Source organism: Neopelma chrysocephalum, unplaced genomic scaffold, assembly GCF_003984885.1.
Source record: "Neopelma chrysocephalum unplaced genomic scaffold, ASM398488v2 Primary Assembly neopelma1_59, whole genome shotgun sequence".
In the NCBI taxonomy this organism is placed as follows: Eukaryota; Metazoa; Chordata; class Aves; order Passeriformes; family Pipridae; genus Neopelma; species Neopelma chrysocephalum.
Window position 1 is genome coordinate 24,044,558 of NW_020897714.1, and position 27,579 is coordinate 24,072,136.

At 39.7% G+C, this 27,579-nt stretch overlaps 1 protein-coding gene across 4 annotated transcripts in view; it reads left to right on the top strand.

Annotated features, from left to right (window-relative positions):
• Positions 1-27,579, top strand: part of KIAA1549 (KIAA1549 ortholog) — a 148,999-nt gene that overhangs the window by 61,985 nt on the left and 59,435 nt on the right. For all 4 annotated transcript variants that reach the window (XM_027680508.1, XM_027680510.1, XM_027680509.1 and 1 more), the window contains exons 2-6: positions 7,859-10,582; positions 12,093-12,181; positions 17,873-18,050; positions 19,591-19,718; positions 21,072-21,255. In XM_027680508.1, coding sequence (XP_027536309.1) covers positions 7,859-10,582; positions 12,093-12,181; positions 17,873-18,050; positions 19,591-19,718; positions 21,072-21,255 — 3,303 coding nt within the window. The remainder of the gene's footprint in view (positions 1-7,858; positions 10,583-12,092; positions 12,182-17,872; positions 18,051-19,590; positions 19,719-21,071; positions 21,256-27,579) is intronic.

Consider the following 27,579-nt stretch of genomic DNA (forward strand, 5'->3'; position numbering starts at 1 on the left):
CAGATTTTTCATCATGCTTTGTGTATGTAAGAGAAGCCTTATGAATTAGCCTCTCATAGGAGCTGCTTTTAGGTGTTGCAGGTTGGGACTTCCACTTATTCCTTGAAGTAATACGATTTTGGAGAAGCAAGCGTGCTGACCTGAACAACTTAAAGCTCAGTCAAGGGTATTTTTCCTTTGTCAGCATGGCACAGTAAAGGATATGTGTCAATGAAGAGAGTCCCTGCGGATAACTGGGTTTCTAGGATACAGCATAGCTTCTGTTTTAATTAGGCAGTTCCTCTTGTCTTCAGGCTTTCTGTCACTTCATTGCTTGTAGAGATTTTTGTAGTGTTAATGCAATTTAGGAAGTAAAATTATTTTACTTTTAGCAAAAAATACATCCTTAAAACATTTGAATGCATTGTGTGCAAAATGCCACTTACTGATCTGTCATCTGCACTAAAAAAGGCTAATAGAAATTTAATTTAATTGCTCTTTTCAAAAACTTCCAGGATCGGCATTTTGGTGGACACTGCAGTGTTGAGCATAAACATAAAGCTTCTCAGTAGTCATTCAGTTGGATGAAAACTGACACTGACTCTTTGGAGACTAAAAATCAAGTTCTGTGCAGAGAGCAATAAAAAAGAGGAAAAAAAATGTGGGGGAAGGAAAGCTTTCTCATTTAAAAAATGTGACCTGGTTATACCAATGAGCAAATCTGATGAGAGTTTTTCTTAGAATTAACATTTGTAAAGTCAATTCAAGTTTGTGTGTACTTTGTCTCTAACATATGGCTTCCCACACGATGATGTCATGTACAGCTAAGTGCCAAAAAAAGCGTGAATGCTCCCAGCAAAAGCTACACTTTGAACTAAAATTTGACTTGCGGTTTCTGTGCGTGTGTGTTTGTGGCCAGACAGCCGATCACGTTAGAGCACCAAGCTCTGCACAAAGCCATTGCTTTCCTCAGCTGTGGGTGATGGTCTGCAGGAAGACATAGGGGCCATAGAAGACTTCTGTATGGGAAACATCTACTTTTCTTCCCCCTGAGATGTTGGAAATGCTGTGAATTGTCATGGCTAATTTGCTTCCTCACCTTCCCGGCGTCTCTGATCAGAGGAGTTCTAGGGAGGGACTGTCAACTTGAGGCGTCTTGGTGCTGTAAGAGCTTTATGCAGTTCCATGAGTAAGGATTTCTGTATCGTTTGGGCTTGCAGGTGTTGTGTAGGCATAACAAACTGCTCTGTGCATGTGTTTTGTTCCCAGCCCACTTCTTAGCAAAGTCATGGTTTTTCCAAAGGTGGTAATAATGTTTGCGAGGTGGATCTTGCTGTGTGCTCGTGTTTATGGAGTGGGTGGTGGGGCTGCTTGCTCTGACACCCTCTGTATGCTCTCCTGCCCTTAGTGCCCAATCTGGTGGTCTGCTTCTTATCTCCTTTTGTGTTACAAAAAACTTTCCTTGGGTTGCATGTTTTTTTTCTCTCTTCCATGCAAACCAGAATGTGTTGCAGTGGTATGAAATAAAGGGAAGCTGTGGGGTTTTTTCCTTTTGGTCTACGATTTACTGTAAACTACCACAGGGTCCAGTTCTGCTTCAGCAGTGGATATGTTAGGAAGATTCCTGGATCAGAACACAGATTGAAAGTTTTCTGCTGAGCTGTTCCATCAGCCATGCAGTGGAAGTTGGGATCTCACACTGGCTACAGCTCTTTAATGTGATGATTACCAGCAAGTGTCCTAAAGGAACTTTTGAGGGTGGTTTTAATGTTGGAGAAGGAAGAAAATGTATATGCTAGTGCCTAGTATTACAGGCTCATTGGTATTATTTGCCAGACTCAAGAGTGCATGAGGATTTCGTGGTGTATTTTTTTACTCAGGTTTGAAATTAGTTAGACCGCCTTCTACTAAAACTCTTTCTTTACAAAGCTTTCATCAACTCTGCTGGCCAGCAAGCAAGGGTTTATCTTTGCTCCTTTCCTGTGTGCTTTGGTGCACCTTTTCTCCTCAAGCAGAGATGGAAAGTTGTGTTCATTTGTTGTGCAGGAGGAGGAGGTTCTTGTCTACTTGCACCTGGGCAGCACCTGAGACACATCTGGTTGCATGTGGGTGAAAAATAAGATGTTCCTCTTCTTTCTTGGCTACGTATTAAAAACTGAAGTGTGTAAAAGTGAGCATGTGTACATAGGCACTCACTTTGCATGCTGCTTCCCACGAACACTATTATTTTTCTCATAATGCAACTTTTTCTGTCAAAGTTTTATCATCAACTGCAGTGAGAAAGAGGGCTGAGACATAGCATAATTGTTCTGTTTCTTTACCTTCTCTTTCTTTTAGTCTTTCAGGTGATACCAGCAGCTTAATTAGTTAAAATTCATAAGTACAGCTGGTAAATGATGAGATTTTCTTCTTTTTCAATAAAAAAATTAACATCTTTGAGAAAGAACTGTTAGAACTCCGGATGGTTTGTGTCCTGTGCTGCCCTGAGGGAGAAATGAGCATGGGTGCAGCATGTGCTCTGAGGAACACAACCTTCCAAAATCTGTCCAGAGCCCCACAGAGGAGCTGTGAGCTGGAGCTCCGGAAGGGAGGAATGGTGCAGGCTCCCATCCCCTCCTCTCCCTGGCTTTTGTGTGCCAGAGGTGATTACTGTCACTGTTCAATCCATGCCTAATGCCTCTCAGAGAAGAAAGCAGACAGCTTTTCGTCTGTACATGCTTCTGTGACTGGTATTTTCCTACAAGCCAGACACCTAAGAAATTTACTTAGAGGCTTACACAAGGGAACTGTGTAAATTTTTTGCAATGACCTAATGCATACAAGCTCTTTTTGATGGAAGCTGAACTAAATGCTGTTAAGTAAATTGGAAAGTTATTAAGTGTTAAGCTTTAGGAAGGAAGAGTTACGATTTTTTTAAGATACATTTTCATCCATCATTTTCTCTACCCTTGGGTGGTCTCATCCTGTGATATGTTCAGTAGCTTCAACTTCTTACTTTCCATTTCTCAAGGAAAAACTTAAAATGTTATTAAAAGCTTCCCTTAAATGTGTTATGCTACTCTACCCCATAGTCAGGGAGCTGTTTCAAGTGGTGAATGTGCCTAGTGAGTTCATAGCTTTAATTCCAATAATTTGGGAGCTGTTGTTACATAGTTATTTAGGAATTTTCCCATAATATTTGGAATGTATGTAACATTGGCTGCCTTTCTACCTAAAATGCATCAGTTTGAAACAATGGGCAGCAATAAAAGAGCAATTTTTCTTCATGCCTAAAAAATAAAGCTACTAAAATTTAATTTTGTAGATCATTGTGTTAGTATACAGAAGAGTCTAGTGGCACTTTCTGATCTTTGTATACTTTATTAGCAATTACGTGGTTTCTCAAAAGTAACAAAACAATAATTACTAGTTCTATTCTCAAGGTTTAATTTTATCACAAGTAAAGATTTCTCTGTTGTTGTCATGATTGTACCTTTCATCTATAGTTGAACATCTTCATAATATAGAAAATTACCTACATTTTAGTAGATACTGAGAATTGTGATATTGTAAAATTACCACATTTTAATAGGAGAGTGCAGAAAAACGATGCAACTTTTTTGAAGTCACATGAGACATCAATGGCAGAGATTACATCTGCATCCTGCATTTAAAAATATATGAACGTATATTTATTATAATTAAAGAAAATATGAAAGCACTTGATTATGTACATATATTATTACAAATACGTATTTGAAACTTTTTAAAATTATTATTATAGATTATAGAACAAACATTACTTTTTAGCACTGCAACTACAGGAAGGATGAAATCTGCATCCCTCTAATTGCTTTCTAGAAAAATGACTAGTCTAGTTCCTAGTTTATGAACACACATAGTTTTCTGGCAAGCAGAGATGGTATATTTTTGTCCCCAAAGAAGTCTATGGACTGCAGCAGTCCTTTGCTGTAGTCACGAGGAAGTGCTGTGCTTCTCGAATTCACACAAATTTATGCCAGCGTTACTGGTGCAGGGATGTGCTTCTGTAATTATGGATCTGGCAGTTAAAGGGGTTGTTGTGTTCAGTCACAGGTTTCATTACTTGTGAATTGCTTGTGACTCGTATCAGTTTCGGGGGACAGCAGAAGCAGCAGAGAGTTCGTCACCCCAAGCCCACCAGCACACTTCCTATGTTGTTGCTTCTCCTGTGCCCGAACGTCTGAGCTGAGGCATTGTACTGGTGCCATCTGTGCCTCCTGGGGTCCCTGCCACTAGTGCTCGCCTTTCCTCCCCTTTGCTGTAGCTTGGGATCACAGCTTTGTTCCCTAAGCTATCTATTCTTTTTCATAATGTTATCAGCTTGGCCGAGTCTGGCTTGTCTGATCATCAGCCTGTCCCCTTTGCCTCACTCAACGGCAGTACAGGGGAAACTGTCACCCGACAGTAGCAGCTGTGCAAACAAACAAGTCAGCATTGATATTCATCAATAGCTTTGTGCAGTCGTGGCATTGAGATGCACCAGAACATGTGCAATCTGTCTGCTTTCTTTGTCCCATGGTATAGCCAGATCGGCCACTCTGCACTGATGAGGGCGATTGTCATGCCATGGTGTGCCTTCTAGTCTCTTTTTCCTTTGCTTTTCCTTGCTCTTTGTGGACTGTCTGGCTGCTCCCAGGCACATCTGCCACGCGTCCCATCTGCTCTCCCTGAGAGGCACGCTCAGTTCTGACAAGCAGTATTCAAGTGGTACACTGTTCTCTGGAGATGACAGAAAACACCAATTTGTGTTATTAATGGCATGTCACTAATGCTCCCTGCTTCTAAAACACTAAGCAAAGCAAATAGTGTGGAACATCAGCTCCTGAACTTGCCGGTGAGGAGCTGTTTCAAAATCCTATATGCACAGGTGAATTTTTCCCATTCCACTTAACTCAAGTAGCACTGCTCTTAACTTGTCTTATAGCTTGTAACTTTTTCATGACACAGTGTGTTTTCCTTCAGAAAATGAAACACCTGCTTCAGAAGCTGTATTCTTTCCTTCCTGGCATCAATGGCAAGATTCTTTACATTAGGTGGTACAACTGTATGATAAAATTGTTATTTACTATTACTTTGTGTTTCAAGGAAAAAATAATACCAGACTGTCAAAAAAACCCAAAAACCCAAACAAAAATCCCCAACCAAACAAACAAAAAAACCAACAACCCCCCCCAAAACAAACAAACAAACAAAAAACCACCCCAAAAGCTAATTCTAAAGTCAGAAAGAATTTAAAGCCAAGATTGACCTTGCCTCTTCTGCATGTTTGTTGGACAGCTTATGGTTGTGCAAGTAACTCTTCAAAACATATTTCTGTGACATGTAGTCACTTCCAGCAGGATCTTGCCATATGACAGCTCCCGATCAAGTTGAACAAAGATAAAGGAGCTTTCTATGGAGGAAGGAGGAAATTGATATGCAGCATAGGCATGTATAGACAGTAAAGTTGTGAAATCGCCGCTAGCTTTGGGTCAGAGATTTATGGAAATGTGTGATCAAAAGTGCAGCTACTAAGATTGCCTTTGCCTGATCATATTAACTGTCAGGTGTATCAGCTCTGCATTTGCCATGCATATATTGTGTTGAAGCTAACACAGCTGCCTTGTGTACTGCTGCAGGGATTTGCAGCACAAAGCCATCATGAGCAAGAACTGACTTCTCTTTTAGCATGTTTGCCTGCAGTGTGGAATTCACTATAAGCAAGGGCTGGGTGTCCAAAGTGTGACCAAGGTGGACAGGATTTTACAGGGCTGGCTAAAAGGAATTGTGCATGCATATAGGGAGAAAAGTGATTCATTTTGACAGTGGTTGTTTCATAGCTTTGTAAGTATTTTCCTTTAGTAACTCCCTGCTTACTCAAAATGTCACGAAGAGAAAAATAGAGGCTGGAAGCCTAAGTCAAAGAAAGGAGCCAAGGCCAGGGAGGCTTCTAGTGAGGAAAAAACATGGAACAGCTTTTGGTCAGCAAACAGATCTGGCTCAGCAGATGTTTTTGGTCCTGTGCTTGCAAGAAATTGTCTGTTACTTATGTTAACTCCTTGTGAAAGCTGTTATTCCATGATGGCTGCGCTGTACTGTGTTCAAAGAGTAGACCTCTGTGGAAGAGGTTGAGGATGGACTTGTGTATTTGTCTTACATAGCTTTTAGAAGTGTTTTTTCTTTTTTTTTTCCTTCACCTGAGAGCATTGTAAGGCAGTATATTTTATACCACAACTAAGCATCATAAAACTGTTAATGCCTACAGTGAGTTTCAGGAGCTAAAAATGGACTGGGACTAGTTGAGAGAATAGTATCTGCAGTGCTGCAAAACATTGTCCATGAAATCTGTCAAATAAGGGATGTAATCACAGCACTCCTATTTGGTTAGGTGTGATTAGTGGTAGAGTGGTATTTGCTCTGTGCATTAATTCTTGTCATTGTGCTTTTCAGAGCAGCACCTTCAAAACTTATCAAGTTGGTGTGTCAGCACTTAAAAAGTTCTGTCAAAAAGTTTAGTAAACAAACCAGGGTGGAGGGAATAAGGAGAGCAGTTTATCACCTTTGGTGAGTGGTGTTAGACTGACAACAGATGAGCTTTGCTGCAAGACCTTCCATGTGTTACTGAGTTCAAGGCATCCTCTGAAGGGTCACAGATGTAGTTGCAGTTGAGCTGTGTACTGTATCACTGTCCAGTCCTCCGTACTGTATGTGCTCATTTTTATTTTAAACTGATCCCTAATGGTTTAACTGGATGTGATTCCTGCACCCCCAGCCTTGCTAATGTGTGTCCAGCAGCACTGCCTGGACGCTCCCATATGAAAACAGGATGGTCAGGTGGGATAGATGAATTAAGGATGAACCTTTTGTGTGTGTCCTTGAAAAATATTCTGCAGCAATTTTCTGTGATTTCCTTTAATAATTCAGCTCTGAATGCTATTAATCCAGTCTTGACATTTCAGGAAAGTATTCAAGCAATAATGAACCATTTCTCTGCAAAACTCATCCGTAGTTGGAAAAGCTTATATACAGATCTTCTCTGTAACCCAAGAACACTTTTGTGAGAGAGGAGAGTATTTTGTTAAAGTATCTGGTGAATTCTTAGCTTTTTCTCCTCCCCTGGCCATTACTACTTGAACTCTGGAAACTGGAGCAGTGAAAGTTTTATTACAGGTGGCCCATCAACAGAGCAGTCGTGTAGAGGGCTGTGAATAAAGATGACAACTGTGTAATGAAGCAATTTGTCACTGCTAACAGGCCAGACTTGAGATGAATGGTGGACAATGTAAGCGTAACTAGTGAACATGTTACTTAGGAAATTTGTGTGGTTGATACCAGGTCCACATTTGTCTTCTGTAAAGGGGACCCCCTCTTCATTTCTCATAAGTGTCACTCATTTCTGAGGGAGCATTTGGTCCTTGAAACAGAATAGATCTTCTAGTGATATATATATATATAAAATATTAAGAAATAATATAACTGGAGGAAATGAAGTGATATGGAAGGAAAACAGCATATCTAAAGTTATGTAAGATTTTGGTGTATTTACTTTGTGAGACCATTTGCTGCCGTGCACTGTAGCCTTGCATAGGTAAGAGGGAGTCACTTTCTGCCCATCCATGGGGCTCAGTAGAGTGCTCCTGTAGAGACAAGTCAGTGCAGAGTGAAAGGAGCTTGTGTTGCCTGGCTCACTTCCAAGAAATGGAGTTTCACACGGAATCTTATGATTTTTCTGACCTGACTTGGTCATGGAGGGTTTGTCTTCACCCTTGAATTCTGAGCGTGTGTCTCCAGAAATACCGTGTGTGAGGTATGCTTATTGTGATCTTACTACTTGTACCAATCTGTTGGCTTTTGTTTTTCTCTCTCCCTCTATACTTAGATGAAAGATCCTTGGGACAGCAGAATTTTTCCTTTTTCTCAATGGACTTAAAGGTGCACGAAAGCATATCAGGCAGCAGGACACAAACGGCCTTAGCAAAAAGTGATTTGAAGTCCCAAGAAAGTAATTTGCTTCAAACGGTTTTATCATCAGTTACCACTTCCTTTGATGTGACTTTACTTAGCCAAGAAGAAACAGCCAGGATTTCAGAAGGGAGCAGTACGCTGTTGGTAGATGTCTCCGTAACAAGCAATGAGGCGTTCTTAAGTGACAATGAATTTGTTAGCTCATTTTCAAAGGCACAGTGGACTCCTCCGCTGAAGTCTTTTGCAGTTTTAACAGATCATCACTCAGTTAATACAGTAGAGCCATCAAGAGAAACGTTAGAAACTGTGTTGCTAACACCTTCATTATCTGTCCTTTTTTCACCATATGATATCTCAAAAACAGCACAGCAGAAGACTCCGTTGAGCGCCGTCCCTGAACGCAGTAACACTCTTACAGAACTAAAGCCTTTTGTACCAGATCGTGAAATGCTAACAGCAAGCAGAGACTTGCTGTTGTACCCTCCAAATGCAGCTATTCATTTCACTTCCCTTCCTTCAGAGACTGGAGTTGTGGGACAGGAAAACATTAATGCGAGTTTGACAGCTCTGCCTTTTGGGACTCCTTCAGAAGGATTGCCTCTTCATCTCAAGCTGCTGGGTAAAACTAGCCCTGAGATCCCAGATGCCACAGCACAAAGTGCAGTCCTGTATGGTGACGTTTACACGGATGGGAGTAGCAAAGCAGCGGCATCTCTCAGTCTAAGGACATACCCCACTCCAAGCCTTCCCTGGGCCACGCCAACTTCAGCAACCAGTGCTGAGGCTGCTTTTTTTCCTATTAGTCTTCCACTTGTGTCTTTCCCACTTAACTCAGCTGCCATTTCCAGGAACTCTAATACAGTTCTTAATGCCAGCCTGTTTACACGTGAATTCTCCACTACAGCACCAAATTTGCCTGCTGGTTCAGAAATACCAAGTCAATCAGAGCTTGTCAGTGAGCTCATGAGTCCAGTGCCTTTCACGAGATCATACAGTTACTGCCTGTATTGTGACTCAGTTTCACTTCTGCCAGAAGCAGGCTTTTCCCCAGAACATGATGTGGGCTCAGGCGATTATGTTGAAACTATGTCCATCAAAGCCTCTGAGATACAAGGCGTAACTCCATTTACAACCATAATTACTGATGGGTATGAATTAGAGGAACCTACACCTGAGATTTTTGATACTTCTTTTCCATCAAGACCAGTTGTTTCATTGTCTTCAAGATTTGCAGAGATCCCTGATTCAAGCATTTTAGTAAGCACTACAGACACTAGAACACCTATAACAATTTCTCCTTCCTACCATCAGCTCCCTGGAGGAACGTCATTGAATATCTCTGTTGCCCAATCTCTCCCTGTTCTGGAAACAATTTCATTGACACTAAGCACTCATGTGGAACTTCCTGGTGCCACCACCATTCTGTTTGACTCTACCATCATCCCGAGTGAGCCAGTAGCGTCGTTTTCAATCAGTCGGACAACTTTGCTGGAATTGCCAGAATTAATGCCATCAGAATCTGTGATTTTGCTTGACAAGACATCTACGAGTGAGGAACTGTCTTTAAAGATTTCAGATTTTCCATCCAGTCTTTTATCAACACCGTTTCTTATTGAATCTAGCTACTTATCTTTATCATCGACCATGCTAGATTCTTACTCTGTCAGGCAAGGTGATTTATCAACACTCTTACCTCAGATCTTGTTGACTGGGACATCAGTACTTTCTGAGGATGTTACCAGCTGGGACTTAGCTACCACTGTCAGCTCTGCCACTGACACCAAGGTTTCTCAGTTACATCTTGGCCAAACATCATACATTTATTCAAATGTATCATCCCTTCCAGATGCACATGTTCCTGAAATAATGCCATCATCAGATTTTCCCTCTGGGTCATCTGTGTTTCTGGAAGCACCCTCGGTACTGCCAGTGGGCTCTGAAGTTGCATTTACCTCAGCTGTTACAGGAGCTACCTCTCAGTTGGAGCCTTCACTCTCCACCTCTCACTCCGTGGTTCCTACCCTGGTGCTGCCCACTTCGGACACCCAGTCTGTTACCAGCAGCATCTTGCTCAGCGAAACAAATCTGATCTCTTTGTTTACTACCTTTCCAGCAACTCCTGTCTTAAATGTATCTTCATCTCTGCTCTCAACTGCACTGGCTTCTGATGAGGATATTGGTGCTACAGTTTACCCCACGCTGCTTTTAACATCTCGCAGCGAGGGCAGTGCTCCCACAGCTCTTCCTCCCACAGACCCTGACAACCTCACATCAGCTGCCAGCACCGTCAGCGTGATGCCCTTTCCTACAACATCTCTGTCTGTGACCGTGGCATTTACTCCCACACAGTTTCCTCCAACTTTTAGCCCTCCCACTGGATATAAAGTTCCATCAGGAAGCAGTGTAACTGCTGGCACTGATGCATCAGCTCCTTCCACCAGTGTCCCCACGACCGCTGTCACTAGTGCTACAGGCAGCCATGACACAGCTCTTGCAGGCAGCCCGGGGATATTCTCCTCCACCCCTCTGGTGACCACTACTCCACCTGAACTGGTAGTTGTGACTTCTGCTGTGACTAGTACCAGGCAGCCATATGTCTGTGACATCACCATTCCCGATGCTTACTTAGTCACTGCAGGTAAGATATTCCTAACATTTTTATTTTGATTTTTTTTTAGGGGCCACAGTAATGTGACCCCCTAGCTAAATTGCAGATGTTGACTTAACTAAGTGAACCTTTCAAAGAAATATGGTGTCAATTTAGACAAAGAGCTGTAAAAGTATTGATTTATCATTTACTCTTAAAAATAATAGAATTCACTTGAGTAAAGTCCATTTTGGTAGTGAGTTACATATACCTTACACTGCACAGAGAATTAAACTGTCTTCTAAAATTGCTGATGCGTATGTACGAGTATGCTGAGTTAGAGGCTGCTTTATCATTTCATGGGTTGTAAATGAATGTTACTGTCATGGTACTGTTCTGCCAAAATGTTAAATGTTCTGACTGAGTAAGTTTCTCCTTTCAGTTGTTGCTGCTGTTTGTAAAAAAAAAAACCCACCTGCATGTGAGGTAATGTTGTAATATGCAAGAGGAGAACTGGTTTAAAAAAATGTTTGGGTTTCACTACCATTTTTATAATTTTCCCTTACTAGCTTATATTTATATCTTCCCTCCTCCCATACTTACTTTCAGTTGGATTTGGTGTGTTTGTAACCAGAAAAAGTGACATTAATGTGTTTCAAAATTAATTGTCTTAGCATCTGTGTTTGCTTTTCTGGTGTTTTCCTACCTCTTCCTGGCTTGTTAACAAAACAATACCAGCAAACTAATCCAGGGCAGCTGCAGAAGTGCTGCATGTTCTGTGGTAAGCAACACATTTTACCCTTAAGATTTAATTGTAATATGTAAGGCAGAATGAGCATAATCTCATCCTCCAGGTATGTAAGTGATCTAGCTATGCTAGTGATGAGAAAGACTTTTTTTAAACCTGTAATTTGAGTAGTTTTGTAGGCAAGTAACTGATGGAAAGTAACTGCAGGATGAAAACATGACACTTCTCAGTTGTTTGCTTAACCCATAGTCAAAGTGGCAAGCGTGACTGTAACAGACATGACATCCATTGGGATGTGGGGATTTTAAAGCCATTTCTTACTCTGTGGATATTCCTTTCATTAATTAGTGTCACATTTGTTTACTCTCTATTTAGGAGAAAAGTAGATCCATATTTTCTGTGGCTTTTTTCTGACCTCATCTGCATTCCATGTGTTGCCTACCAAACTTTAACTGTGTTGTGGCAGCAGGCTTGTTGTGCACAGGTCAGACTGAATGTGCTGTTACTTTCAGATCCCATTTGAACGCCTCAGTGGCTCTCTAGAAGATTCTTTTACTAGAATGTTAAAGACATTAGGAATGGAAAAACAACATGGGAGAGAAAATAAACCTGGAGTTCCTTAAACTTTATGTACAGTCACTTTTTAGGATACAGTCACACCTTTACCTGTTTCCTTGTCTGTTGTCTTACCTGTTTGATGCAGTTGATCTCATTGCCTGCTTTTTCATGCATTGCCCAATTGAAAATGCAGCTTTGAATCAAAACCCAACAGATGAAGCTAAAATGTATTTACTGACTGACATTAATTTATAGTGCTGGCCCGAAGAGCTGTTCTACGAAATGTCAGTGAATCCATCAGAGAAGTGCTCAGAGTTCAGTTCAGGAGATCAGTAGAGTTAGAGGTAAGTGGTATGAAGTGTGCACAAGTACTCTTTGATCAATGTCATACAACAGTGGGTTTAGTTCACAAGCTAAAATGGTAATTCTAACAGTCCATGAGGTATTGTATCAGAGAGAGATTTATTTTAACTTGAATGTTAGTCGTGTTATGGTTGGGTTTTTTAATGTGAATGTGATGTCAGCTTTTTTACTTTTAGAATGTCATCATTTTCTATGACAGATCTTTCTTGGTTTGGCCAGAGGTGAGCAAGAAGTGTCCAGACTCCCCTGCTCACCTCCTTTGGCTGGTGAATTGAAACTGAACTGAAGAACCTTTACCCTTCAAAATACCTGTTAAAAAGTTCTGTTTGTTCTGCTAGCTGATTATATACTTAGCAGTGTAAATAAAACCAAACTTTCTGCACAGACTTGTGCTATTTGATGTTGTAAGTGAGGCCATCAACACTTGCAGGGGAAGTGGTGGAATCCCAAATGCGTGATTTGGCAAATGAAAAAAGCAGGTGAAAAAAATCAGGTGTGCAATAGTAAGACGTTATTTTTAAGCCTTTAGATATGTGTAACTCCTGTCCTTCCCCCACTCATAGGGCTAGAAATTGCTGTGATGTTGGGCTTTTCTGAAAGCTTCCTCTGCTTTGATACTCAAGGAATCTTCTTTGAACAATGTATCAGTGTTGTTTTCTAACCTCTGGGTGACTGTCTGGTTGAGATGAGGGTTAAAGTCTCTATTCCCCACTTCTGTCTCAAACCCTCTGTCAGATGGGAAAAGACTGTAGAGGTAGTTTAGGTGTACCTTTGTTGTACAATCATCTACTTCAACACTGGGGACTAAAGGAAATATTGTAATGGAATTGCTGGTGTTGATGAGGTTCAGCTGCACTTGCACTTTTTCATAACTGTATTCATGTAGTTGTCATAGCCCAGCACCACATTACCTTTTCTGAGTCAATGATCTCATTTTCATTATGAAATTAACTCAAGGAGCAGTTTGAATGTTGAGCATAACTTGAGTTTCTCCATACACAGAATCCCTTGGTGCCTTTAACTTCTGCACCTCCCATAATCACTGCACTCAGTAATTAAACAACTCCTGCCTGAGAATATACCTCTCTATTACTCAGTCAAGATAGGAGCGTTATGAATTTTGCCAAACTTCAGTTACATGAGCTGCCACTATGAATTACGTGTAGTTTAGCTCCTTTTGGCAATATCTGCTCATGAACTTTTTCAGGGTTTTTTATATAAGAGATTTTTCTTCTAGTTTATGAATTATACTTTCAGATTGTGCAAACTGGCGTAGTCGAGAGGTCAAAAGTTCATGAAGATACAGCTACACTGATTTCCAGTGACCTTACGCAGTAATATGGAAGCACTTACCTTCTTAATATTAACAGCAGTAAGACAAAATCCATTGCTAAATATTTGACTGCTGATTGGAACAAACATTTGATATCCTGTTTTGTATTTTTGCCCTTTAAATTCCTTCCTGTCATGCCGACTATTACCTTGTAAAGCTCTCAATAGGAAAAGCTTCTGAGAAGTCCTAAGGCTTCTCAGAAGTATCTGTTTTTATAAATAATGTAGTTAGTCTAGCTTCATTCTTTGCAAAATCTTTTTTATGAAAAGGAAGAAACATTTCTGTGGAATCAGTTTTGCTTATTTTATGCTAGAATGCTGCTGTCTTATGTGTTCTTTGTGATGCCTTGGGGTGTGGGTTTTGCACTAAAAATAATCACTGGCAAATGTCTTCACCTCTAACAGTCAAATACTAACAAAACTGTTATTTAAAAAAAAGAGCTGCCTGTAATAGCAGTATGTCAAATGGTGATGTAATGCAAAATTTTAAACAGAATTTGTCTATCTTGCTAAACTTAATTAGTCAAACAGACCTGACTTTTTTTAGTTAAGAGTACTCAGAAACCATGTGTATGTTTGCAAGTTATGGTATAGCTTCTCTAAGCTACTTTTTTACTGTGTCTCATATTACAGCTCACAGATGTTCCCTTGCTGTGATGTAATGTACAGTAAATCAAGAGACAGTCTAGTTAAATTTGACTTTGTAGTAATATATGCTTTAAAAATAAAACTCATATCGATGAATATAACTGCTGCTCACTTTAAATAGGAAACAAGTTTAACACTAAAAGGCGAACTGAAAAATTTTTTACCAACTTTTTCAGTTGCAGCTTTGGTCTCTCCTTTTTTATTATTTCAAACATTGTGAGTTGTTGAAGTGGAAGGAAAAAAAAAAAGAGGCAGGGTTGAATCCTGCCAAGTGAAAAAAAAAAACTTTTTTCAATTTTTTCCTAGCAAAGGTCCTTACAGCAAAGTGAGAATAACCTAAAATTTCAAAGTTCTTTTCAGTTGGTCTCAACATATTGCATCTGCAAAAGAATAAGACCTGATGTCTGAATAAGAGTAATTTTTGTCAACTTTTTCTAATGTAAACCTTATGACACTTGGGTAAAATCTATTATACAATGGTCCCTTGACTTGACTTGTTGCACTGGGGTGTGAAATAAAATAGCGTTGGCAGTGACTTGCTGCCAGGACCCCTGGTGCCATTAAGTTCATGCCAACAGGAAAAAGGTTTTTGCCAGCCTCATTTGTGCTTGGAAATTTTATCATGCGGTATAGTGTACACCTCAGCCACTCTGTTGTTGTATTTAATGTGGGGTTTGGGGTGTGTTCTTAACCTATTGGGTTCTGTAATCCAAAATCAGTAAACTCTGCCTCCAAAGGAAGGAGTTCAGTTCATTGTCAGGCAGTTAAATATTCCTTTCAGAGATGCCACCTTGTGGACTCGTGCTGGCTTCATCTGTGCTCACTGCTGCTGAAGTTCTGGCTGGTATCATTGAGGTGTGTAAAAACAATGAGAATTGTTGCCTTAAGATCTTGAAGTGAATGGAAGCAGAAGCTTTGTTTCATTTTTAAAACCTATAAGCCTTTGTAGGCCATGTTCAGGAAGTTAAACACCCTCTGCAGGTTCTTTACAGGATGCTTAATAAGGTGGTGGTGAGGAAATTGGTTGTTCATGCTTTCTGCCAGATGTTTACACAGCATAGTACAGTGCAGTGTAGGCATTGATTAAGTTGTGGCAAAGGGCCATCTAATCAAATATTTTGGCAGACAGTAATCAATAGGAAATGCTTAGGGAACATCATAAGGGACAGAGTAAGGATACAATGATATTTTTCCTAAATACTCTTCTAACCTCTAGTAAATTGAGGCTTGAAAACTTTCTGTACTAGCAGCACTCTCTCCTGTGAGGGTAGCTGGGAATGAGATAGGTTGTATCCTGGAAACAGCAGAGTTGGGTTAGACATCGTGCTTTGGAGAAGGGTTCTTCTTTCGGTGTGGTAGGGGTTCTCTGCTCCTACTGCAGGTTTCTGCTTTTGCTGTGGGAATGGCTCCACAGTGCACGTGAAATTTTGCATGTTTTTCTGACTTTCTGGCCCAAAGTGTTAAGGTAAAAAGTTTGTACTTGTTTAATGTAAGAAATCTGTGCTTGTGTACTTTAGTAGGTGATACTCTAAAATGTGAATGGTCCAGCTACCTAATTTGCTTGCATCTAACTGTCCTGGCAGTAGAGGTGAAACTTCCAAGAGAAGGTTGGATGGACAGCTGGGTTTGTGAACCATTAGAGCTGTGCCAAGAGCAGCTATTCTCATTCATGAATCACAAATTGAGAGTCATGAGCTGTGTTCATCTATCCTAGGTAAATTTATAGACTTCTCTGTGAATTATCTTGTAGGCTGGCATGGGTCTGTTATTTCTGTCGTATGAATTAGGTTGTAGAGAGCTAACTCTAGATAACCCTGTTATATCTCAAGCAGAAATAACTATTGTTTTGACTTGTAGTTGTTCTAATCTGCCTACCTCAAAATTACTGTTAGAAGTGGGGGTTTTTCGATGTCCTTTCTGGATCTGCTGCAACTTTTCTGGTGCAGCGAAGCACAAAAGGGAACCAGTGTTAGCTGTTAAGCTGAAAAAGTTAATGCAAAATTCCAGGGGGGGTTTTCTGGCTACCCTGGCCTCTAGGGTGCAGTGCAGCCAGTCAGAGATGGAGGCTGCTGAGTTTGTTATCAGACCTTGCTTTCATGTCTGAAATACCTAACTAGTGCATAAGTATATGCTGGCTGCACTAGGCCTCTCTTCCTCAGCATATATTCCTTCAGAAATCACCAGCAAATTGTCACTGAAATTTGTAATTCTAATTCCTCTTTTTCTTGCCTTTTAAGTAGTCTCGTTTGCAAGTAATGGGCAACTTCTTTTGCCATGTGTTCCCCATTATAACTGCTGTTTCCATTTGACAAACTGAAGCTGCAGAGATTATTTCATCATGAGATAAAAGAATAAAATTTCAGATAAGAGGAACTGAAAAGAGCTGTGCACATTATTCATATCAAACAAATTTGAGTTTTATGGGCCTAAATCCATTTAAAATAAAAGCTGGATGTTGCATATATTTGTGGGCTAAGAAGGAAGAAAGGCATAATGAGCAGCATAGATTATTTTTCTCATTTCCTTCTGCTACTGAGGTACTTTCTTCTGATGAAGATGAGCTCTCTGAAATGCATGCTTTTTAGAGGACAGGAAAGAGCTGCTTGCTGTCTCATCTAAACAGCAGTTGCCATCACTTTATACTACAGCAGAAATACCAGTAAGGAACATGTGGGTCACAATTTAAGCAACACTGTGCTTTTCTATAAGGCTGATACTGAAGCTGAAGGTATCTAACAAATCCCTTCACCATCACAGCACCTGCAAGGCGCTAGCATCTCTTCATCTAAGAGGTCCATATTTATTAGAAACTTGAGGTCTATAGGTTATTTATCTGTGAGGCCATCATGTTGGACACCTCAAAATATTTTGAAATGTGACTGCCTGTGGAAATTAAAGCAAACTGGAGGAATAAACCAAAGAAGAAGAAAATAATGCTGGGGAAATAAACCCCTTCAGTTTGTTCTTACTTAGGTGACTGAAAAATAGTAGAAAATAATGTCTGCATGGAAACATTCATCAAGGTTTATATTTAACTTAAAATCTCATTTCTTTTACGTGATGTCTAAGGCTCCTCAGGGTTTTTAAGAAGACTCAAAGTCAGGATGTGAATTGGAAGAGGAAAATTGTAATTGTGGTAACCGTGTTGAAATAAGCAGATAGAAGTGTTCCCTGGAAGAAAGTGTTCTTGAGTGTGAAAATTATATCCATAAAACATAGGTTATGTGTATTTTACTCCTTGTGTGTCACATGTGAGTGGCATAGGAGGTATTCACTCTGCAGTATATGACTGAACTGCAGAAGCTATGCAAGCAGTTCGGTAAATAAACAGAAATTTTGTATGGAAGATATTATGTACTCCAGGGGAATGCAGGTGAGGGGGAGTGCTACTATGTGGGGATGTGATAAATCAAGAAGCATTGAGGTTGGTGTGTTGTATTGAAGAGATTCTAGTAGTTGTACCTAGCACAGGGGAGTTGCCTCTGAGATGCAGTGGAGCAGAGGCTGCAAGGCACAGCAGTAACAGAGTGTGTGTGCTTCTGGTGCTCTTTGAAAATAAAGATTGCGGTTTCCTACCTCTTGATGATGTGGCTTTGAACTGCCTGAGACTATGTAGGTCTGAAATGCTGCCAAATTTAACATTGAAGTTTTGTTATTTTTTTAATGTCTGATTCTTTTTTTTTTTTTGGTAGGTTTATAAAATTTCCCCCAAATTTGCTTTCTTGGTGACATCAGGTCCTTTTGTTTACACGGCAATAGCTGTCATAAATGTGCTTGTGAACAGCAGTCTCCTTCGTGGTGAGGCCCCCATGATCCTCTCACTGCATCCTTCTTTCACTGTGCCAGACAACAGATTTCAAGTTCAGACAGGTGAGTACCTCCTGATACAAAGAGGGGGAAAGGTAGCTTCATATTGATTCACACTTCTTCACTTGTGATTATGTATGCAAGATTGAGTCAAAACCCTGTGTTCTACTGTTGTGAATCTTAATTCTACATTTTTAGTGACAGACTTGACAGGTCCGTGGTTGAGAGATGATAAATTGTAAACTGCTAACCCCATAATTTCATGATTTTTTTCAAGAATTTCTTTTTTAGTACATTGCGAAATAGATGTGCTCTTTTTTTTGCTTCAAAAGGCAAGAAGAGAAAAATACGCTGTGAAATATTTATTCATAAAATCATAGTGCAGCTACTTTGTAATGCCTGTGTCAAGTTTCAAATTAAGTTCGTGTTAAATGCTACTTTTTTGTGTTGTCATAATGTAGGGGAATTGGTGAGCAGGAGGATTGATTGCTCATGTATAATGTGAGCAGTAGGATTGCTTATGTAGTATTTAGCTTTCCGTGGCTGCTGTATTGCAGCAGTTTATGTGAAGTTCATGACTACTAATAATCTAAAGCAAAATAGCACCCGTGTAACAGATTTTGAGAATCAGTGGTGTCATTTAAAATCTTCCAAGTCCTATTTGCATGATAAAACTGCCTGCCTGGTTGGTTGACTGTGTAATGAGGTAGTGACAGGGATTGAGCATACAGGCAGAGACGTAATAAATGTCAATACAGTACTGTTATTCGGGTATGTTTCATTTGTTGGTTTTGCTTTTGTTAATAATTGTATTGCAAGACATAGCTTCTTCAATTGTGCAGGTGTGGTGTCTTTTTCCGCTGCTTAACATGGTTATATAGATAGGCAGTTGACATATTATCTGTTCTTGAACCTGGTATAACATTGCTATTAGGGTCTGTAACCAAATATGGCTTTTTTTTGGGTAAGACTATGTGGAAATCCACAGATGTGCATGTAATTAAGTCTGTGTGCCTGATCACATTCCCCTACGCTCAGTGTTTCTCTCCTGTGCTTGCTCTTTCTCTCCTCTGAAAGACTTTAAAATGTATCTAAATTTAAAAGATTATGTGCTAATTTAGTGTTTTGAAAGTGTTAGACTGATGCTAAAGTGCAGTAATGGACCCAAGATATGGTTTTTTAGACAAGCTAAATACTTGTATTTCAGACTACAAGCAAAAGATATTTGTTGCCTTTTTTCCTGAAGATTTTCATGGAGCTGTTGGGTACTAGGGATTTCAGTGAGGCCAGTTTAGTGTTCAAGTCATGTGAAGTTAGCCACATGTATAAAGTGAAGGTCTTTTAGTATACAGGAGGAAACAGCAGGTATTTTGTCACTAGTATCTTTCAGTAATCTAATTACTGCTGCAACAGATATTAGTGAGTAGAGAATTTACTGCAGCAGCACAAAATGTATTTCTGCTGTATTTTTTACCCAATGTTTCACTAAATAAGTCCAGAGCTCCATGAAAAAAAAAGAGAGCCCTTTGGATTCTGTTGCTTGTTTTGTTCTCTCTCGTGGAAATACTTATCTGCAGGAATAATGTGTGCCCTTTGTCTTCAGTGCTTCAGTTTGTACCTAGAAACATGGATATTGGGTTCTGCAACTTTAGCCAGCGCATTGAGAAAGGGCTGACAATGGCATTCCTGGAGGTGAACAAACACCAGGAGTTCTACAACTTCACTGTGCAGGTAAGAAGATAAGGATGTTTTGTGTCTGTCCCTTTTTTCCTCACCTTTGGTTGTCCTGTGTTTCATCCAGACAGTAAAATGAGTTAGGTGTTCACTGACTGCAACTTGCACATATCCCCCTGGTTTCAAGCTTTTAGAAAGACTGACCCAAGATGATGATTTATATGCAAAAGCATTATTGAATATGATAGGGTTTGTAGTTTTTCAAATAAAAACTGTTCCAACCCTTATCAAAATAATTCCCATCAGATATTACCATAAGAGAGTATGGTGTAGTTAGGAAGTTTTTGTTGGAAGACAACTTTCAGGTCTCATTGCCATACAGGGGATCCTGTGAAGGAATATAGGAGTTATATGCACTCTACCATCACTGACCAAACATGCTGGTTGCTTCTGAGGTCTAGAAATACTTACAGTATATGATATCTCTGACAACTGCTGCTGGAACTTCATACGTGACAGGTATTGCATATGTGATGGGTGCTGAATCACACAGCAGAGGTTAAAACTCCCTGAAAAGTCAGTAATTCAGTTTGATGAGACCAACTCCCTCTTCTGTCTGAGTTCTTAAATTTAATCTAACTTTGTTGCAATACCAAAATCAGTAAAAATTATATCATGTTGTTTAACAGACATCATAAATGCCTATCTGTGGTACCCTGAGATAAAATCAGAAGGAAAAACGGCATAAACTTTATAGTACCTAAGGTGTGCTGTGTAGTACATATAGAAAAGGACTCAGAACTGTACAAATGAATGACACAATGTGACTGCATAGACTGAAGACAGAACATGCAGAACCATTTCTTGGACAATCAGCATAGAAAACTTATTTTAAATACTTCCTTACTGTCTAGAGGAGGTTTATCTACATGAACCCAGCTACTGTGTACACTGGTACCAAAATAAGGCTGCTAACCAGTGGTGGTGTTTGCGTGTCCATGGTGCAGGAGGTTTTAACCAAGAGATCATCCATTTTCAAAGTGTGTCTTTACCGTGATTCCTTCCTGTCTGTTCCATGCAGTTTGGCATTCATCTAAGACTTTTTTTACAACTAGATCTATTTTGCTGACTGTCCTGCTGGGTGGTTTTTTTCATCATTTTCTGGACGGTAGCTTTCAGATCATTCTGGATTATGACTGACTTTAAAGGATAACTCTTAGAAGAGGAATTCACATGTAACTTTGCCTCTTCTGAGACTCAACAGGCAGAACCAATCTGGAACAGATGTTCCTCTGTTTTGATGTGAATTGTCACTTTTTCATATTAGGTGGGGAAAAAAGTCTGTAAAGGAATGAATGAAAATGCCAGTGACTTGATTTTGCTGACCCTGCTTCAATCCTGTCTTTTCAGATACTGAACATAACTCTGATCAGGCCTGGGGTAGCATTTCGGCAAGGCCCCGTGAGCATTGTTTTTGCCATCCGAGATAGATATGGTTTTCTAAATGGGTCTGAAGTCAGTGAACAGCTGAGGAACTTGTCTGTGGTGGAATTCAGCTTCTATCTGGGCTTTCCTGTGCAGCAAATTGCTGAACGTGAGTACTTGCTGTTAGCCAATGCTGCAAAATACTTCTTTATAGCATCTTTGCTCTCTACAATTTTAAAGTAATTTTGCACATAAGTGATAATGCACGTTGGAGTACATAACTTGTATCGTGAATTCTGCAGAGCAAATCTGTGCCACTCTCTGCTCACATATTGGTGGTACAGCAGCTTGTTGCTTTTGTCATCATACTTTCCTTTTGTGATGGGCCAGTTGTGTTAAACCTTGGCTTCATTAGTCCCCTGGTCTTAGTTCAGATTAAAAATAAAAATAAAAAAAAAATCACTGACATTATTGCTGTGAAGTGCAATCCAAGGTGTGTCTCTGTGAGTATGTCTACAGAGGCCTTTGCTGCTCTCAGCAGGGTTTACTACCTTGGGCTTTCTGTAGCACTTGACTGTGTCTCTGACTTTTAGAAGGCCTGGGACACTGACCGCATAAGCTTTTATTTGCCCCTATAGTCTATCTAAGTTACCCATTATTCAGCAGCAGTGCTTTTTTTGAGTAGTCTACTATGTTTTAAGGTATTATCTTTTAAGTATCTCTCTCACTTTTCATGTACAATTTGCATTGCAAATCATTTTTTTCAGACCATCATCATCCTAAACTTAGGTGAATAAGCACTACCTGCCTAGCAGAGCTTGCTTGACACTCAGCCTTGACAACTCAGGTTTGGTTAGATTTTTCAGATGACTCATGAATATAAGCAAAATCATGAGAGAACAGTACTTGCCTTTCCCTTCTGGTAGGTATTACTGTTAACTCAGTCCATTAATTCCCTGCTTCTCCTATGTCACTTTGCTTTCCAGTGCAGATTTTTAATTTTTGGAGTTATTTCTGTGAACTGTAGAGGGGCATAACATCTAACACAGTGAGTTTGCAATACAGTTAAACATCTAGTGGAAAATCAGGCCTAATGCTAGCTGGTGTTCAGCATGCAGCTGTGTATGTCAGTGAAGATACTATAAAGAGAGTGACTGTCAACAGAAGTTGCTCTACTTAACACCTTTCAATCTGTGTAAGATGCACAGGATACTTCCCCATTTACTAGGAGTAATTTAAAAGTACTAATTTTTTGAAACTTTTTATTTTAATGTTTCAGTAATTTTGATCCCTCTACTACCATACTCAATTTAAAAATGTATGAGGTTGTTGACTCATTTTCTTTAAGCATTTCTGCTCTCATTTGGTCTCACATAGAGTGTGTGCTTGTGCAGTGGTAGCTGTACTTAATGGAGCCTGTGCAGTGGTAGCTGTATTTAATGCAACCAGGGCCAAAAGTCTTGAGAATCCCTGTCCATAAGTGACTAGCATTTCTTTTGTTCTTGCGAGGCCACAGAACGTCTCAGGTTGTGGGTTGTGGTCTTTTTTTCCTCACTGAATTCAAATTAAGTGTTACTCTTGCCTTGACTGCTTGAAAGGCAGTTCTCTTTACTCTGTGTCCTCTCTTTTACGCATTTGACCTAGAATTTATTTAGTTTTTTGTCTCTTAGGTAATATTTTTGATTGTGGGGCTTTTTTTCTCCTGTGATATACTACATTGGGTCTCACAGTTTTCAGTTTTATCCACATATTCTGAAATTATAATTTCTAGTACATTTGCAGGTTGCCCCTTGCTGCAAATCCATCTTCTGGATTATGCAGTGGAGCTACAGTGCAATTAAGTGATAACAATTTCTACCAAGGCCGGTGTATCCTGGAAGAGAAGGTGGTCATAGAGGAAGAGTGTTCCTACTGAAAATGCATGTACACTGTTCTCCTTGGGGTTGGAACTAGATGACCTTTAAGGTCCTTTCCAACCCAAACAATTCTATGTTTCTATTTTTTTCCTTTTTTGATGGTACTGAGGAAATTTGAAATTTCTTTAATGCTTGTAGCAGGAGCTCTGCCTGTGTTACCTGCATGTGTATAGTGCCTGGTGATGATTCCAGTGCAATGGTGGTGCAGTCCTGCGGTAGCTCACATGTCAATGAGAAAGCCAAGTAAAGTAGAAAGAGTGAGGAGGTCAGGATTTTTAGGAACAATGAGATCTTCCCAAAGATTGCAATGTAGAAAACATGTGGATTTGGTGGATATGGCATCCTAAATGAAGGAACATCTTGTCAATATTTGACTTGCTTGTTGTCAGAGGAACTCAAATTTGCTGTAGATTGAGCCCACTGCAGGACAGCACATTTTGGTTTGAATTGCTCTAATTTGATCTCAGTAGTGCCTTGATGTGTGGGAACACAATTTCTCATACTATTAGAGCTATGGGTCCATCTGTCAGCAAGCCCAGTATTAATGAATGTAGCTCAAACACTTTTATTAGTGAGGCAACCACACCCAGTTGTTTTTAGCTGTTTCTGCAGTTGTTTGCACTGTTGCTGTGACTGTATTTTGAGCCTAAGGATTTTAGATCTTCAGTATTCAGAGCCAGAAACCCTGTCCAAAGGCTCAGCAGCACTGGGCAGATCCTTCTTGAGACATCTTATTCAATCATCTGTTGACGGTGACCAACAGCCAGATCCTCAAAGCTACTTTGGCAGGAAGACGCCTCAATGTTTTTGTTTTCTAGGCCCTGAAATCTCTGCATTCATGCTCTGCCTTAGTCCACCAAGCAGTTGTAGCAGTGAAGATGTTCTGAAGATCTTCCTTAGATAGACAGCTGCTTTGGTCTGTGCAAATTAATATGCAACCCTCTGTTTGCCGTATGAGTTTTTCTGGGAATCGTGGATATTCACGTATAAACAATTTACGTATGTTATTGTTTCTATGTAAATATGAAATGTTCCATGCCATACTGTTCTATGCCATTTATGCCTTAGTTATCAGGCATGCTAACAGTTAATACTCTTGGTGGTGACTTTTTCTCCTTGAGGATGCTGTATATGATTTTATAGCCTGCATCTGAAGAAAAAGAAAATATTTGTAGGTGAGCTGAGCTGTCAGGGCTCAACTCCCAGCTTTAGGGGTTGAAGTTGATTCATACTGAGGAAAAGCTGCTTGTGCAGCTCCACACTGTTAAGTGAAGTGAGACCTTCACATCAATATCCCGAATATGAGCCTCGCTGGAAGAAATCTATTTGCTCCCTGCCACTTGTTGTTTTGCATTGCCTTTCACACACAGTCCTCTCACTGTTTTTATTCACGTAAATATAACTGATTATACTTTTAACTGTGTGGGTTGTCCTTGTGCAGTACATCATTAGCGCCAGGAATTTTTTGTCTGCTTTTTTCCCCACTCAGAGTCAGGATCAGTAGTGAAAGTTGCTAGTTTGACAGAATTGGACTGTTCTGTGCAGGAATAGGGCTGTTGAAATGACCAAACCTGGAAACTTCCAGACTTTCTTCTTTCCTCACAAGATTTCTAGGTGACTTCAGCAACATACTTCTATTCAAATGTCAGGTTTACGCCTTCCAGCATGCTTATTTTACCTTGTCCACCTTATATTTCACGTTTCAGATTTTAAGTTGGTTAGATGGTCATGACCTGCATGTCAGCAGAAAGAAAACCAAGTTTAATCATAGGTTTTGGATGCTAGTTCATTAAAAATAATAGGAAATAATATATTTGTTATCTTTTTATGGCTGGAAAATGTCTTGAAGGACAGGCAGAGGCTAGCTGTGGAGTAGATGAGCAGCATTTGCCTTCATGAACTTCCCCTGAATAAATCTCTTTGTTTTTATTATGACTTTAAATAGAGAGAGTTGCCTTGGGACTTGCTATTTTTTCAATGCTAAGTAGCACTTTGATGCACGTCATCTATTTTGGCTGTCATAGAGATATTGCAAGGCCAATAGGATAATATGAAATTGTATGATACGGTCCAAAGACTGCAGAAATATTTGGCAGTTTTTTTCTGGGTGGATTTTGGATCAGGCTTCTAACAGACACAGTGTGTTACTATTGCTCACACCCCCGGTATTTGCATGGAATCCTATTATTCAGTTAATGCCTTCTTTTCCCAAATACTGCATTCCCTCCATGCTTTTTATTACTGTTCCTCCATTTATGAGAAATAAGAACAATCAACATAAAACAGGTTCTATCCTGCATGGTCCCACACATCTCTGTAGAAGAGAGTCAGAGATCCTTGGAGCATCTGGCAAAGGCCATGCTACCTGAGTGATGTGCTTCAGACTGCTGTCAGTAGGTCTCTGGGTGACTGGGTGACCCTTTGCCTTTTCAGTCAGCATTGAATCGATGCTGTTACACGGTATGGTGCTTCAGGGCTGCCTGTTAGAATCTTCTAATGATGCTAGCATCTACTTCATTAATGCATCTATAGTCATTAGCAGACCAGCTGCAATCTAACTAATAATTGCATTTTGTCTATCCAGCTTCCCCCTCAGAATAACAATCAGTTTGTGCTGTTTAAATTGTTAGTTCCAGGGGACATTAGAAATCTTGCAAATATGATCTTACCGCAGTGCTGATGCTCCAGATGAGCTCATTATCTGACCACATGTGTGTTAGTGGGACACATGAGTGACCTGTGGAATAAGAGTTGGAACCTGGATTTGCTTCTGAGCACTTCTCAGTTGTAGAAGTGTCCATTATTTCGTGCATTCTTCTTCGGGTTTTAGAACTCAGCCTTAGTTGCCGATGATCACAGCACAGCTTCCTTTTCAATGTCAAAATTTTCTGCTCAAGTTGGTTTATTTTTAAATTGCATTAATTCTGTGAAAAGTTTAAGTGAATAGTCACCCAGCAATTTGCATGAATTAAATCATTTTCAAGTACTAATTAGAAAAAGTGTGAAGAGCACATTAAGTATTGAAGCAAAACATGATTTTGGTTTAAAAGAAGAAAAAGCTCGCAAATGCAAGGGGTTCAAAGCATTATGGTCACTGTAAGGTTTTTGATTTCCTTATCATGCTCTTTCCATGCTTTGGAAAACAACAGATTCAGTTTAGTTTATGCTTTTTTGTTCAGGTTGTATATCTAAATTGAAGTAAACAATTGTGTGACCAGAATAAATAGAATTCCAATCTAAAAGCTACAATCAGAAGAATCGAGTAGCAGGATGCCAAAAATAAATGTGTGTGTATAAATGGACTGTGAGGTGCTTTTTGGGTGTCTGAGAGTTTTGGAAATTTAATGCATCCTCGCCACTTGTATAGAGGGCCAGTGTTTCCTGTTCAGAAAAAAATGGACCATATTCTGATACCCTTTTGAATACTAAGTCACAAAGTACCCCTCAGGTGCTCCTCTTGAAACCAGGAGTGCTATTATTGAAATGAAAGTGGAATAACCAAATTTTTTTTCCCAATAGAGGTATTTATAAATCTATGAAAATAAAAGGTAAATGTAACTAGTGATTCTTTGGCTTTTGCCATTAGCAAAAAAATTCCTACGTTTTTTAAGAGGCAAAAGAATCAGTTTTTAGGTACGCTTGCAGAGGACAGCTTCTTTATAAATTACTGCATCATTAAATTAGAAAAATTGTCATTTTCTGCTTCTCTGAAACATGCGATAGTGGCAAACTATTCTACAACTGAAGACATCTTTACTCTAAATTGATCCAGCATGGGCCAGGTCATTTAATTGTTGTGTGCTGCATTCTTTCTATCCATGATATGGTTTAAAAATTAACCTTTGTATAATGCTTAGCAAACTGCATCTGGATTAAATACTTTGAGAAAGTTAAGACCGTTCCTTTTCCATATTGCCATAGTGAAGCTTAAAACTTCCCTTGAGGAAACTGTTGGCCCAGCCCCCATCTTCACTTCTTTCCCAACATGTCTTTACTGCTCTCCAGTGGAAACCTTGGGAAAAATCTTATCCATACTGAAGTCAATAGAAATAGATATTTTTACTTCACTGGGGCAAGAATTTTACTCTTGAGCAGTGGTTTTCTGGAAAAATTTAGAAATTAAGCTTGAACCCACCAAGCCAAACACAAAAGCCCATGAGGTTGGTCTATAGCAATGTTTCTAACTGCACTTATTTGTGTTTGGTTTTTTTTTTATTTTGTTTTGTTTTGTTTTTTTAAATCAAGGTGGTTGGTTTTTTTAAAATGCTCCCCCCTGCACAAGTCTGGAACACAAATCATATATATTTAGTTCTCTGCTTTATGTTTAGTGCTTCCATGTAGTTTCTGCCTCAGAGAAGGTCTTATTTTCATCCTGAGACACTCATGAGTTGCCTCATTGCCCTTTGAACAAAAGTCTGATCCTGCAGCTAGCTCAGTAAGAGTCAGAATTCAGACAGTGAGCTTTTAAATTTCTAGGAGCAATGACCTCAGTGCAGCAGCTTGAAATCTTTCCCATAATAAATCTGACTGTTTCAGTTAGCTTCTTTTTGTTAGAGATGAACTGGGGAGTGTATGTT